The 15838-nt window shown below is 40.8% G+C and overlaps 1 protein-coding gene across 19 annotated transcripts in view; it reads left to right on the top strand.

Annotated features, from left to right (window-relative positions):
- The window catches only part of DST (dystonin), a 748258-nt gene that overhangs the window by 714375 nt on the left and 18045 nt on the right, over positions 1–15838 (top strand). For 15 of the 19 annotated variants that reach the window (XM_068281416.1, XM_068281417.1, XM_068281405.1 and 12 more), the window contains 5 exons: positions 4596–4758; positions 9249–9403; positions 9498–9572; positions 10713–10730; positions 13618–13735. In XM_068281416.1, the coding sequence (XP_068137517.1) occupies positions 4596–4758; positions 9249–9403; positions 9498–9572; positions 10713–10730; positions 13618–13735 (529 nt within the window). The remainder of the gene's footprint in view (positions 1–4595; positions 4759–9248; positions 9404–9497; positions 9573–10712; positions 10731–13617; positions 13736–15838) is intronic. The other 4 variants (XM_068281418.1, XM_068281422.1, XM_068281407.1 and 1 more) reach the window with 1 other exon arrangement.

The raw sequence follows: 15838 nt of genomic DNA, 5'->3' as shown, positions 1-15838 counted from the left end.
ATTAAAATCAATTTCCGCTAACTTGTGACCAAAAAATAAAATCTTCTATGAACTCACCATACTCCTAACGGAATACCTTGGGGTGTCTTCTTTCTAAAATGGGGTATTAGTGGGGTTCCTATACTGCCCTGGCATTTTAGGGGCCCTAAACCGTGAGGAGTAGTCTTGAAACAAAAATGACCTGTGAAATCCTAAAGGTACTCATTGGACTTTGGGCCCCTTAGCGCAGTTAGGGTGCAAAAAAGTGCCACACATGTGGTATCACCGTACTCAGGAGAAGTAGTATAATGTGTTTTAGGGTGTGTTTTTACACATACCCATGCTGAGTGGGAGAAATCTCTCTGTAAATGGACAATTGTGTGTAAAAAAAATCAAACCATTGTCATTTATAGAGATATTTCTCCCACCCAGCATGGGTATGTGTAAAAATACACCCCAAAACACATTATACTACTTCTCTTGAGTACGGCGGTACCACATGTGTGGCACTTTTTTACACCCCAAGTGCACTAAGGGGCCCAAAGTCCAATGAGTACCTTTAGGATTTTACAGGTCATTTTGCGACATTTGGTTTCAAGACTACTCCTCACGGTTTAGGGCCCCTAAAATGCCAGGGCAGTATAGGAACCCCACAAATGACCCCATTCTAGAAAGAAGACACCCAAAGGTATTCCGTTAGGAGTATGGTGAGTTCATAGAAGATTTTATTTTTTTGTCACAAATTAGCGGAAAATGACACTTTGTGAAAAAAAACAATTAAAATCAATTTCCGCTAACTTGCGACAAAAAATAAAATCTTCTATGAACTCGCCATACTCCTAACGGAATACCTTGGGGTGTATTCTTTTTAAAATGGGGTCATTAGTGGGGTTCCTATACTGCCCTGGCATTTTAGGGGCCCTAAACCGTGAGGAGTAGTCTTGAAACAAAAATGACCTGTGAAATCCTAAAGGTACTCATTGGACTTTGGGCCCCTTAGCGCAGTTAGGCTGCAAAAAAGTGCCACACGTGGTTTTGCCATACTCAGGAGAAGTAGTATAATGTGTTTTGGGGTGTATTTTTACACATACCCATGCTGAGTGGGAGAAATCTCTCTGTAAATGGACAATTGTGTGTAAAAAAAAAATTAAACAATTGTCATTTACAGAAATATTTCTCCCACCCAGCATAGGTATGTGTAAAAATACACCCCAAAACACATTATACTACTTCTCCTGAGTACGGCAATACCACATGTGTGGCACTTTTTTGCAGCCTAACTGCGCTAAGGGGCCCAAAGTCCAATGAGCACCTTTAGGCTTTACAGGGGTGCTTACAATTTAGCACCCCCCAAAATGTCAGGACAGTAAACACACTCCACAAATGACCCCATTTTGGAAAGTAGACACTTCAAGGTATTCAGAGAGGAGCATAGTGAGTCCGTGGCAGATTTCATTTTTTTTTGTCGCAAGTTAGAAGAAATGGAAACTTTTTTTTTTTTTGTCACAAAGTGTAATTTTCCGCTTACTTGTGACAAAAAAGCAGGGCTGTGGAGTCGGTCCAAAAATCCACCGACTCCGACTCCTCAGTTTAGGATTCCTCCGACTCCACGACTCCGACTCCTCTAATTTGCATATTACAATTTTGTTGATTAAAAGTATGTAACGTGAAATTCGTCTCTTAACTGCCAACGCTTAGGAATTTTACAAGACAACTGAAGTGAGAAGGATATGTAGACTACTATATTTATTCCCTTTAGACTAAAACTAGTCCTTGGTAAGAGTACTTGTAAAAGGTACAAACCGGAACAAAGAACATCTATCAGGCCCTAGGCAGTGTAAGTGTGGGTACATGTAAGAATGATGTGCAGGTACTCTGCAGGGGAATGAGGAGATTGTAAACAGACAACACCTCTGTGTTCAATGTGCACAGCATTCTCAGTGGATTCCCTGCCGCTCTGTGGGGAGTGCATATGTAGAGTATAGTACTACTGTGCAACAAAGTAAACCTGAGACAGATGAAATTAAAGTTTTATACATACCTGGGGCTTCCTCCAGCCGCCTTCAGGATAATCAGTCCCTCGTTGTCCTCCTCCGCCACCTGGATCTTCTGCTATGAGTCCAGGTACTTGAGCCAGTCAGGCGTAGTGCGCATGCACACACTCCGCCGCCAGGAGCATACTACACCTGTGCAGCACTATTGCGCAGGTGCAGAATGTTCCTGGCTGTGGGAGCGGCATGCGGCCGGACAGCGCTGACTGGCTGAATTACCAGAACTTATAGCAGAAGATCCGGGTGGTGGAGGACAGCGAGGGACTGATTAGCCTGAAGGGGGCTGGAGGAAGCCCCAGGTATGTATAAAACTTTACTTTTCATCCGTCTCAGTTACCCTTTAATTTGTAGTCACCAAACCAAATTTTAACAACATATCAAATTATTTGATTTCATCAGCAAAGGGAGTGCATACATTTGCATAAATCAGCATCAATGCAGAATTATTTCCATCTCGTTGACCATCTCTATTAGTGACACAGCTACACATCAGGCTTTATTCTTACAGCATAGATGTTATTTAGTATATATAAGAGATTCCTGTGTACACATCATATATACAGTCACAATCAGATATGTATATCTGACCTTAAAAATACGGGGACTGCTTTATTGAAGCAGCACAAGTAACTAATTTTGATTGGTTTATTTCATTTTTGTGGACTAAGCACAGCTATTACTATATATATACTGTATATATACATTATTTTTAATGACTATTATCTGAGAAATAGAACATTTTATCATATTTTTTATTTTAATTACAGTTACAAATTCATTAGGAGTCGGAGTCGGTGCATTTTTTCCCGACTCCGACTCCAGGCACCCAAAATTGCCCGACTCCACGACTCCGACTCCACGACTCCGACTCCGACTCCACAGCCCTGCAAAAAAGAATATCTTCTATGAACTCACTATGCCTCTCAGTGAATACTTTGAGATGTCTTCTTTCCAAAATGGGGTCATTTGGGGGGTATTTATACTATCCTGGAATTCTAGCCCCTCATGAAACATGTCAGGTGGTCAGAAAAGGCAGAGATGCTGGAAAATGGGAAAATTTACTTTTTGCACCATAGTTTGTAAACGCTATAACTTTTACCCAAACCAATAAATATAGGCTGAATGGGGTTTTTTTTAATCAAAAACATGTTTGTCCACATTTTTCGTGCTGCATGTATACAGAAATTTTACTTTATTTGAAAAATGTCAGCACAGAATGTTAAAAAAATCATTTTTTTGACAAAATTCATGTCTTTTTTGATGAATATAATAAAAAGTAAAAATCGCAGCAGCAATTAAATAGCACCAAAAGAAAGCTTTATTAGTGACAAGAAAAGGAGCCAAAATTCATTTAGGTGGTAGGTTGTATGAGCGAGCAATAAACCGTGAAAGCTGCAGTGGTCTGAATGGAAAAAACGTGCCTGGTCCTTAAAGGGAACCTTAACTGAACGGGGGGTAAAGAGTTTCACTTACCTGGGGCTATTACCAGCCCCCTGCAGCAGTCCTGTGCCCTTGGCGCCGCTCTGGAATCCTCTGGCCCCCTGCTGTCACTTAGTTTCGTTTTTGACGACTCACCAGTCGCCGGCCGCCATGCGTATTATTGGACGCATTCACCAATGCAATTAGCGCTATTGCGGACCGCAACGCATACAAAAATACGCGTTGCCGCATTCCGCACGCGTAGATATGCGGCAATGCGTATTTTTGTACGCGTTGCGGTCCGCAATAGCGCTAATTGCATTGGTGAATGCGTCCAATAATACGCATGGCGGCCGGCGACTGGTGGGTCGTCAAAAACGAAACTAAGTGACAGCGGGGGACCAGAGGATTCCAGAGCGGCTCCGAGGGCACAGGACTGCTGCAGGGGGCTGGTAATAGCCCCAGGTAAGTGAAACTCTTTACCCCCCGTTCAGTTAAGGTTCCCTTTAAGGGGGGTAAAGCCCACGGTCCTCAAGTGGTTAACAAGCATTTGTCTGGGATTTTTTTTCTTTTATGGTACATACTTGTTTGGAAAATGTACTTGTTTTAGGGAACATCCAAGAAATGCCCAAAATAAGGTTGCATGCGGTGTCTACCAATATTGATGCCAGTTAAGTGTCTAGCTCAGTCATAGAGATCAGTGTTGTATGTTTCATTGGCATAAACCCTTTGTTCTCCCGATGAAGGGAATAATGGGAAAAGCTACCATTTAGTAGGAGTGTAAACAAAGCCTCAAGTTTATTTGGGGATTGAGTCCAGTGTATATCCAAGTGATTTGCCAGCAGTGAAGTACCTGCCAAGAAGAAGAATATAAACAATATGATATGAGTAGGTACCACAATACGTTTTGTAAGGTTAAAACTCCTGTTAGCCCACACAGAAGACAGAAAGCGATGGATAATTATGACTAGCAAATTACAGCCTTGCAAATCTATTCCCTGATCAAGCTGATCACATGCTCCTCCATATGTTCTGTTATACATCAGCAACTGTAATCAACATGAAATAAAAAAGATGCTCACTTTATTTATTATGCAACTACTGAGAGTTGAAGATAAAATTGTTCTATGTTCTTATTTATTATAGCTCAAGGAATTTGCCAACTTTGATTTTGACATTTGGAGAAAGAAATATATGAGATGGATGAACCATAAGAAATCTCGTGTAATGGACTTCTTCCGGAGAATAGACAAGGATCAGGATGGGAAGATAACACGGCAGGAATTCATAGATGGAATTCTTTCTTCAAGTATGGAATCTTGTTATTCTAATTACCGTGCTTTGTTCTATAGAGAAGACATTTGGCTCTTTTCCAGCGTGGCGCCGTCATTGCTCATCTTTTGGCTCCTTGAAGTAATGATCCACATTAGAAGAAATAAATTAATAGGAGAGCTGAATTAACTTATCAGCCCACAGTTACCCCTTTTCCAAATGACACAGCTGATTCTCAGCAGGCTCGTTAGTGGAAGATCTCTAGTCCACATTATACTGTGGTCACTGAACCAATGCAGAAGTCATATTATTACTGTTAAATCTGAGAATTTTCATATCAAATAATAATAGTATCATTAGAAATAAAATAATGTGGTATGTAACGAACAAGTCGTTTTTAACTTATCCTGACATATTTCTGTAAAGCCATGTTTCACATATATTATGTTCTTTGAGAGTTGTAAGTTAAGAATTAATTTCACCACTGTCAGAATTAGATTCAAACCCAATTACATTAAGATTTGAATTTTAGTTGGATAATATGTTATAATAGAATTGTTTTTTACCCCACACCTACTGTATATTGTATGTCTAAGATGATTTTCATATAATATTAACCTCCTGGGCGATACAATATCATCGCCAGGGGGCGGCGCAGCACTTTTTTTTTTTATTATTATTTTTCTTAATCATGTAGCTAGCCTAGCGCTAGCTACATGATAGCCGCTGTGCAACGGCATCCCCCCACCCCCTCCGATCGCCTCCGGCGATCAAAGTAAACAGGAAATCACGTTCAGAACGGGATTTCCTGTTTGGCTTCCCCTGTCGCCATGGAGACGATCGGGATGACGTCATCTACGTCAACGACATAGTGACGTCAGAGGGAGTCCCGATCCACCCCTCAGCGCTGCCTGGCACTGATTGGCCAGGCTGCGCTCGGGGTCTGGGGGGGGGGCGGCGCGGCACGGCGGGTAGCGGTGAATCAGCGCAGAGCAGCGGCGATCGGTATATACACGCAGCTAGCAAAGTGCTAGCTGCGTGCAACAAAAAAAAATTATGCAAATCGGCCCACCAGGGACTGAGAAATCCTCTGTGGCGGCTTACCCCGAGCTCAGCTCAGGATTATCGCCCAGAGGGTTAAAAAAAATGAAGATCAACCCCCAAGTTCTCACAAATGGCCACCAGTCCTATCTCTTTCCGTCCTTGGTTCTGTGTTAAAAAACACCCACTTGCTAAGAGGTGACCAGAGGGATCAAGATGAACATCATCAGATGGAGACACTTAAGACACTAATCTGAATAAAAGGGGGTGTAGAAACAGAAAACAGGAGTATTTGGGACAAGAGGTAAAGTTGCATGGGAGGGGAATATTACCTTTTCTACCTATAGGTTCAATGATACTTTTAAAGATGGTCTTTAAGTTTTGATGGGCTAAAGGTCAGGGTACCTCTATGGAAATGACAAGGTTTATGGCAAGCAAAGGGAAATAGGTAATTGTATATAACATTACTATCTAAATTAATCAAAAAGGAGACTAGAAGTTGATAGGAAAAATATAAATACAATAACAATAATTCTCAGTATAATAATAACTTTTCATGCATCCTGCCAACAAAATATATAAGAAACAACAAAAAAGAGAATTCTCTTTTTTGTTGTTTCTTGTATATGTTACGGCCAAAACCAGAAATCTGCCAATTCTAGAATTGGCCGGCCGTTTCTAGAACTGGCCGATTTGACGTCGGCCAAAGTCCAAAATGCTGTGAATTTCTGACATTGGCCGGCCAGTTCTAGAACCGGCCAAAGTCAGTCGGCCAAAGTCCAAAACATACAAATCCCAGCACCATGAATGGAACTTCCTCTCTGCTCTGAAAGATACAGCATAAAAATCTTTTTTTAAGAAAAGCATTTCTTAGTTACAGCTGATACAAATCCTGCAATAAATCTGCAGTGTGTCTACGTCCTGCTTTCTTGGTAGCAGACATATTGTTAACATCCTGTGCTTTTAAATTAGCTGCTCTGCTGTGGCAGTCAGGTGACACAGGGGAGAGATCAAATTACAGTGGTGATTAGTCAAAGATGAGGGGGATGCATGGCTGGGGGTGCTTTGCATGGCTGTGGGTGCTTTGCTGGGGGCTGTGCTTTGCTGGGGGGGGGGATGCATGGCTGGGGGTGCTTTGCATGGCTGTGGGTGCTTTGCTGGGGGCTGTGCTTTGCTGGGGGGGGATGCATGGCTGGGGGTGCTTTGCATGGCTGGGGGCTTTTCTGGGTGCTGTGCATGGCTGGGGGGTGTTTGCTGGGTGCTTTGCATGGCTGTGGGTGCTTTGCTAGGGGGCTGTGCATGGCTGGGGGGGAGGGTGTTTGCTGGGTGCTTTGCATGGCTGTGGGTGCTTTGCTGGGGGGGGGGGGATGCATGGCTGGGGGTGCTTTGCATGGCTGGGGGGCTTTTCTGGGGCTGTGCATGGCTGTGGGTGCTTTGCTGGGGGGGGGGGGGGCATGTGATTAGTGACAGAGGAAGGGGAATTAGACAGGCTAAACTCTCTAAATTAGACAGGCGAAGCTTTCTAAATACATACAGGGTGCTTTTCTGTTTTCCTTTTACCCTGTCCAAGAGTTCAGGTCCACGACGTGAAGAGCTGTGAGGGCGGAGGTGGAATCAGCTGCAGCAGGCAGCATACAGGCCAGCCCCGGGTCCCTGCAAGAGAGGTGTGAGGAGGACTTAGGGGAAGGCAGCAGCAGCCAGGGACACAGCGGGGACAGCGCGTACTTGAGTGCTGAGCAGAGCCGGGATAGATGGAGCGGCTGTGCGGGGAAAACGAAGGCTGCAACCGGCAGCATACAGGCCAGCCCCGGGTCCATGCAGGAGAGGGGTGAGGAGGACGACTACGGGGAAGGCGGCGGCAGCAGCAGGGACACAGCGGGGAACTGCAGCTGAGCAGAGGGACGCTTGCAGCAGTGGGGAGAGGTGCGCTTTGGGACTTGGCCGGCCACGTTAGGTCACAACGCGTTCTGGCCGGCCAAAGTCCGAAATTCATGCACGTTTCTTACTTTGGCCGCATTAGCTGGCCACTTCGCATTCTGACCGGCCAGAACCCGAAGTGGCCAGACTTCGGGTTCTGGCCGTAACATATATAACATTTGAGGCTGATACAATGCAGTCTTTTCTTTATTTAATTTTGTATACTGATTAACTCTTTCATTCTATACTTTTAAAAGTATTTTATTGAATTAATAATTTTGATTTGCCACAAATACTATTATAATTGTATATGTCCCTTTTCAAAGCTATGTTCACATTTTCTTGCTAAGTCACATCTAATGTTGGCTTTTATGGCACATAAACTCCAAATTGAGAATGCATAGCCATATTCTCAATCCTCTAATCAGGGTTTTAACTTTTGACTGAAAGTTGTAAATCTAGTGGCCATAGTATTTTCTTTTCTTTTCTTTAAGGTAACTTGCTTCATCTGTAGTTTTTTTTTGTAAATTACATAGGCTGCCAGGAAGTCTCATTGTACATACATTACTGTTATCCTGTTAAGTAATATATAATCAATGACAAATTTTCTGTTCTGTAAAATAATTCAATCATACAAATGATTTGCTTACGTAGAAGAATATCATAACGGTCGCAATAGATAATATACTGTAAAAGATTCAGTTACCACATGTGGTATTTAACCAAGACAGATGTTTCTACATTATTGGTACTTAACACTTTATTTTAATTTCAGTTATTTCCTATAGTCTGCATAAATCAAGAATAAATCCCTGTGTATAGAAAATCAGATGAATCCATATTTTGCTGTTGACTGAGGCCTTGCTATTGGTTTACTCCTGAAATCTCAGTTTCAAGGCCATATCTTATGTCAGAAAAGATTAGTTCTGTTATGAATCAGCTGTCAACTTCTAACACAAAATCTTGGTTAAATAATGAATAAATAGGTTGGAACATTTCAGTGGTCTTTTCTTGTTTTTGCTAGTTCTGATCTTTTATATAGCAGGACCATTACATTTTCTTTTTTTATCGGTTTTGTCAGTTTTCAGTTGGTTAGATATGATTGGTTTGGAAATAGATCTTCTACAAACTACAAATATATATATATATATATATATATATATATATATATGTATGGCATACAGTTTTAAGGTGTTGTATGCACCATATATTCATTATTTACCACCTTGCGTGTGTGACGTTCAATGCAGCAGCTAGTTTTGTACTGTCTACTGCAGTACAAAGCTACAGAGCCTTGCTCTTGTTCCAAAGATGGAAGTAGTAGGCGGGCAGGCTGGAGTAGCAGAAAAGCAAAGGGGCTTTTAAAAAAAAAATATAGATTTCATTAGATTCAGTGCTTGTATGTATTATGTTTTGAAATGTTTTATAGCGTATTCCCTCTTTTGTTGCATTGGACAGTTTCTTTTATGTATGTGGCATACACATCAGTTGAATGCAGTATTATTATTGCCAATACCGTATTATTTGTAGACAGTGAACTTTCATATGTTGTTGCTCTTTGCCCAACAGAATTTCCTACCAGCCGTCTGGAGATGAGCGCGGTGGCTGACATTTTTGACCGTGATGGTGATGGCTACATTGATTATTATGAGTTTGTGGCAGCCCTTCACCCAAACAAAGATGCCTACAAACCCATAACTGATGCAGACAAAATTGAAGATGAGGTACTTTTCCAACGTCTATTCTGTTTTAAATTCTTGCTTACGGTTTGCTCATTTATGTGACGGCTTTTAACAAGTGTATGGTGTATTGCTATAGGTAACCCGACAAGTGGCTAAATGTAAGTGTGCTAAGCGATTCCAAGTGGAGCAAATCGGAGACAACAAATACAGGGTAAGAAAAACAAGGATTTAATATATTATCTTTTGTGTAGAAAGGGATGGTTCTTTCTGACATTTGAAAAGCCATTTAATTTAATGCACCCTCTTAGTTTCTTTACAGAAAAGAGATTTAATGGTATATAATTTGCGTTTCTGTTGGTCTAGTTTAATTGTACTATCATTAGACTCCAAGCCTACAGCAAATATTGCTGTGTTCTGATGTGACCCACACATGGAGTGAGAAAAAGGCCAACTTATAGCAAAGGATTTTTAATAAAGAGCAGGCCAACAGTCTAATAGCACTACCACTAGGGTTACTTTTGGAGAGGAAGCCCATTATTCTATAGTCTACCAGTATGCTTTTGGAATGTGGTAGAAAATTACAGGGGCAAACCCAGGATTTTCAAGGGGGGGGGGGGGGATTCCTGAAAGGTCTCCCTCAGCCACGCACAATACAGTATAATAATATGGTAGGATATCATGCTGGGTACACATAATGCAATTTCCTGTTTGACCGACCAACAACCGAATCGATCAGGAGCAGTTTGGATACAGATAATAATGAGGACAGCCGACATTGCTAATGAAGGGGAAAGTGAAGCATTCACACAGCATGGCACAGGGCTGTACTCATACCTGACTCTGTTAAATTCCCCAGAACTGCTTCATGCTTCATTCTGTACACATGCTGCTGCTCCATGCTCTGTACACACGCTGCTGCTCCATCCAAAATCAACTGTAGCAGGGACAGAAAGGGAGCAGTGCTGTGAGCTGGAGGATGCCTGCAGATATTCTGGTGTCTCAACTTGTGCCTGTCCCCAGACACTGCAACGTCCCTGGTCTGAGGGGGGATTCTGGGCAGCTTTAATCCTCCCCTGCGTTTGCCTATGAATTAGACTGTCCAGTGGAGACACAGATTAATACAGCAACAACACATTATACATGTAAACTGCAGTTAACCTACAGCAATATTTTTTTTTGCATATAATTACTTCTTACACATAATGTGCACAATTTATTTGAGTGTGCAGCAGATAATACAGTACATTAAACCCTTTAAATACAATTTAGAAGTATGGTAGTTGTTTATTTTTGTAAGTTTTTGGAAAAGTATGCATACACTAACTGTATTTTCTTTCCATTTTCCAATCAGTTTTTCCTGGGAAATCAGGTATAAACCAGTAAAACATAATGTTGTAATTGTGTGTTACTGATCATCGCAGCTTGTATTGTTGATCACTGCCACCTTACTGTATCCCACAAATCCATCTTGTTGTTCTTTGTTTGCTGGTGACGGGATTTTACTACTCTTATATTTTACATCAGATATTGCTATAACAGTTTTATTATTGGAGTTAAAATAGCTATAGCATAGCCCTGTCTGATACCTCTAGCAGTTGCATGGATTGGTACCATTCATGTACTAGAAAGTGCTAGGTGTTCCCGTTGGACTACAGATGCATAAATTGTTAATATAGGTCACAGCAAAATAGCGTCTTTAAGGTTTGCTGTGGACATAGTATATTTTTTTTATGAACCTATACTTAACCAAAAAATATTTATTTTTTTCATTTAGTTACTAGCTAGGCTTTGAGCACAGTATACACATTGTAAATGCATGAAAATATACACACAAACATTGCAAATGCAATGTATATGCTTGCACATGTTTTGTGTGTGTTTCCCTACCCCATACACTGGATATGCGCACCACAATTGTTCTTGCAGAGCATTTTAAAAAATGCACATTGCATATAGAGTAAATGGGACCATAGAAATGAACTAGCCAATGAAATATGTATAACCCTGCATCAAACCTCAGTGACATCCTGGTTAGCCCTCTTAAATTATTTCAACAGAAGGCCTATTGTAGAGTCAGTGGAACCTCTATGGGTTTTTGTATAAAGATAAATCAGTCACCTGTACTTTGTAAAGTTACTGATTTTCTATGATCCTTTTAAGTGTTAGCCTTAAAGTGGACCTAAACTTAGAACTTACTTTGCTCTAAAAGATAAGCAACAACATAATAACCTTTCAAGAAAAATATTTCTTTATTACAACTTATAGAAATCCTACAAAAAAAGTCTGCAATGTTTACTTCCTGGACATTCCTGAGAGCACAGAAAGGCCTTCAGTGCTTACATATTAGCACAGAACCCGAGGCACAACACAGCACTGGGGACAGCCCTGATTTACACTTGCTGAAACTAATTAGACAGGCTTATCTCTCTAAACACACACAGAGTAAACGTCTTACCAGCTTTATAAGTTTTCATTATCTGCTGTGCAAGAGTTTAGGTCCGCTTTAAGCTGTGCACACATGCTGGATTATACTGGCCATTAAAGGATACCCGAACTGAAATGTGACATAATGAGATAGACATGTGTATGTACAGTACCTAGCACACAAATAACTATGCTGTGTTCCTTTTTTTCTTTCTCTGCCTGAAAGAGTTAAATATCAGGTATGTAAGTGGCTGACTCAGTCCTGACTCAGACAGGAAGTGACTACAGTGTGACCCTCACTGATAAGAAATTCCCCTTTTTTACCTCTTTCTTGCTCTCAGAAGCCATTTTCTGCTAGGAAAGTGTTTTATAGTTGGAACTTCTTATCAGTGAGGGTCACACTGTAGTCACTTCCTGTCTGAGTCAGAACTGAGTCAGCCACTTACATACCTGATATTTAACTTTTTCAGGCAGAGAAAGAAAAAAAAGGGACACAGCATAGTTATTTGTGTGCTAGGCACTGTACATACACATGTCTATCTCATGATGTCACATTTCAGTTTGGGTATCCTTTAAGCACAGCCTCGGCCAAAAATCTACCGTGTACGGGAGCACCCTGCTGTCGCCTAAAAATCAGGCAAATCAGATCCTTAGCAACCCAGCATCTGACCGAACCCCAAAGCACATTGTTCTCCTTTGCACTTCACCCAGTTTAGACTTTAGCATTCCAGAAAAGGCATGCAGACCACTTACAAAGTATGAGGTACACAACACTTTTAACATTACTTTAATTTTTGAAGGACCAATTATGCAATAATTTTCTATAGCTGTATGCCCTATGCAATTGTAATTATTGCCCAACTGTAGGAAAACATTTTACTTTTGGATTGTATGAAGTGTGTAAGAACCTGTTTTAGTTTATATTGCCTTTCTTGTCCCCATTTGGAAGAATTTTATTCACTTCCTCATTGCCAGTAAGGTAATAAACCTCTGTACATAGAAAGAGTAGGGGAAAGATGGAATCTCCATTAAAGGGAGCTCGAGGTGAAAGACATATGGAGGTTGACATATTTATTTACTTTTTAAACAGCTCTGATCCTCTACCTCTAATACTTTTAGCCATAGACCCAGAACAAGCATGCAGATCAAATATTTCTGAAAAATCTGACAAAATTAGGTCTTTCACCTCGGGTTTGTTGTTTTTTCCTTTTTTCTGTTCCTCTTTTCCTATCAATCAGTACACAAGAGTTTGCTAAAATACCAGGGATAGAAAATTATGGAAAATCTGGTAAGGGGGTCACAGACAACCATAAAATACGTTTTGCTCCCTGCACACATAATCAAGATCTAAGATGATTTGTTTTCCTAGAGCTGGATGTTAATATATTCTCAGTCATGACTTGATGAGTGCAGTCTGGGCTTGAAGTCATGATCAGTTTGATTATAAACGATTATCTGTTAAGTGTTCTGCTGAAGTGTACTCATCAAACATGGTGCACATAACATGTAAAGAATTAAATAAGCATGTGTCTTGTCTGCATCTCTGTGCAGTTTGTAATCAATCATAATGCTTACTTGAAGCTAATGCATTATGAGTAACATAACATTGCTAATTTCTCCCCTTTCCATGTTGTAACTCCCCATTGCTTTAATCACTTGGCTTCAACTGATGGTGCATGGGTGTCTCATCTATTTACACAGATTTGCAGATATTTTTAAATGAATGATTGAAAATAAAGCTGCAACTGTACATCTTGCTTTGTTATATTTGGATGCACATTAAATCATTTCCTTTTTAGTTCAGATGTTTACTTTTGTATTTGTCTCTTCAGTTTGGAGACTCTCAGCAGCTCCGCCTTGTTCGTATTTTGAGGAGCACAGTAATGGTGCGGGTTGGTGGGGGATGGATGGCCCTTGATGAGTTCCTGGTGAAAAATGATCCTTGCAGAGGTAAGCTGACTGCTGAAAATTTACACCTTGCTGTAGAAATTATGATGTAAATGAATGTCAACTTTCTTCAGTATAACTTATTACATTTCAGATGCTTTTAAAGCAAAAAGTAAACTGTGAGAAGATCACATGTTCTTTTCATATAAACCAGTTCAAGCACTGTATTTCTTGAGCAATTTGTTCACGTTATTTACCTTATTTTGGCTTCTTATTATGTAGTGCAATGGAGCCGGACAATTTTACATTCTTTCCTCAGATTTCCAGAACACTGCTTGGTGCATCTAACTTTTTATTTATTAATTTTTAATGGCAGTGCTGTTGAATGAATTCAATTAAATTAAACCACATTGAAAAATAAATTCATTAAAGCTTTTTTTATGGTTGTAAACGCAGACCACAAACTCACACATGGTTGGCAAATATAATTCGTTTAAAATGGTCAAAAGTTACAATGATTGAATGATGCGCAAGTAAGCATTTGAAATATTCTAAGGGACCAGCCCATAGAGCATCTATAAAGTAATGCTGTACACTGAGCTCCAAAGGCAGCAGAAACATCAGCCTAAAGCCTCATACACATGCTAGACTTTTCTCAGTCGAGGCGGCCAACAAGTGTACAGCTGTCCCCTGAGGTTGCCTCAGGAGTCAACATGCCAGATCTTAAAACAAAAATCAGTAGCCAAGTTCACTGTTTTCTACCTTTCCGGCCCGTGAATGCCACTACGTCCTTCCCACAGATGTTTTCCTCTCACCCCAATTCATGGGGAAAGAATGTGCTACTCAGATGTCGCCTAACAACACATCTGTATAGCATTGGGACCCTGGAGTGTCACCCACAGGACCAAGTTTGATTCTGGTGGGTGGCCCAAATTGAGGGTAATTCGTGCATGCATATACATCTTAAGTCTTTGTCATGAAAAAACTTTGCAGTGATGCACAACCATGTTTGTGCTCGGCTCCTAATTGGCTAAATTGAATCTTATGCTGAACACATAATTAGACCTGGCTGACCAATAAGCTAGCTCGAAACTGAAAGTGACCTGGTAAAAGAGGTCACTTCAGCACAATCCAGAGAGCCAGTTAAAAAATCAAAAGAATCGTTTGAGTTAGAGATGATCTTCATTAAATGGACCCATTAACCACTTCCTGGAATATGGACAGTTACAAACTTCCTATTTACACACCTTTTTTGCAAGTAGGACATTTATAAGTCCACGTGTACACCCGTGCATTTGTTCCCTTTAACCCATGACATGAAAAGGTTAAATGTACAATTTTTTTGAACTCTTGTCATTTCAATCAGATTATCAAGATTACATTATATGAAAACAGAGAAGCTGGTAGCCCCAATTGATCCTAAAAGATCAAAGTATCAATCGTTTACTTAAAGGAGACTGTAGCATCAGCAGCTTTTATACTTTCCTGGGTTTCCTCCAGCCTCATGCAAGCTGTGGGCTCGATGCTCTCCTCCGAGCCGCTCCATTCCTCCACTGTCTTGCCGGATAAATTTCTCAGTCTCATTGTGTGCCAGTCAGCATGCGCCTCTTTCGTGCTACCATCACTGGGAGGTGCAGTCAGCGTACTTTCCCGGCATCGATAGTGCAATAAAGGGGTGTGCACATTTGCACACGACTAAGACATTTACTGGGCAAGATGGTGGAGGAACAGAGCAGCCCTGGAGGACAACAGTGCAACCCACAGGTTGCATGGGGCTGGAGGAAGCCCCAGGTAAGTATAAAACTGCTGATGCTAAATTTCAGGTACTACTTTAAAGGACTGTTCATTTAGCATAATGGATTTTTTCATACATACAAGCGCAACTGGTACTGGAAGTAGCTTGGATCCTCTAATGCTGTGCATCTAGTAAATACAATCTTTTCTTCTGATATGAACGCTCTGATCCATAACACAATAATTTCACTAAAAATCACACCGTTAATGGGCTCCTTTAGGCTCCATATTGCAAGTAAAAAGTACTCCAGAAAAAGTTGTCAACCCCTATTTTCTTACCACAGTTACTGTACTGCGATGCTTGCCCCTTGGCCATAATTCCTCAGTTCTGCTTGATGCCAGTATAGTAGAAGCTTTGAAAAGATAATAGTG

The sequence above is a fragment of the Hyperolius riggenbachi genome, chromosome 4 (assembly GCF_040937935.1).
Source record: "Hyperolius riggenbachi isolate aHypRig1 chromosome 4, aHypRig1.pri, whole genome shotgun sequence".
Taxonomy (NCBI): Eukaryota; Metazoa; Chordata; class Amphibia; order Anura; family Hyperoliidae; genus Hyperolius; species Hyperolius riggenbachi.
This window is presented reverse-complemented; position numbering and strand designations above follow the sequence as displayed.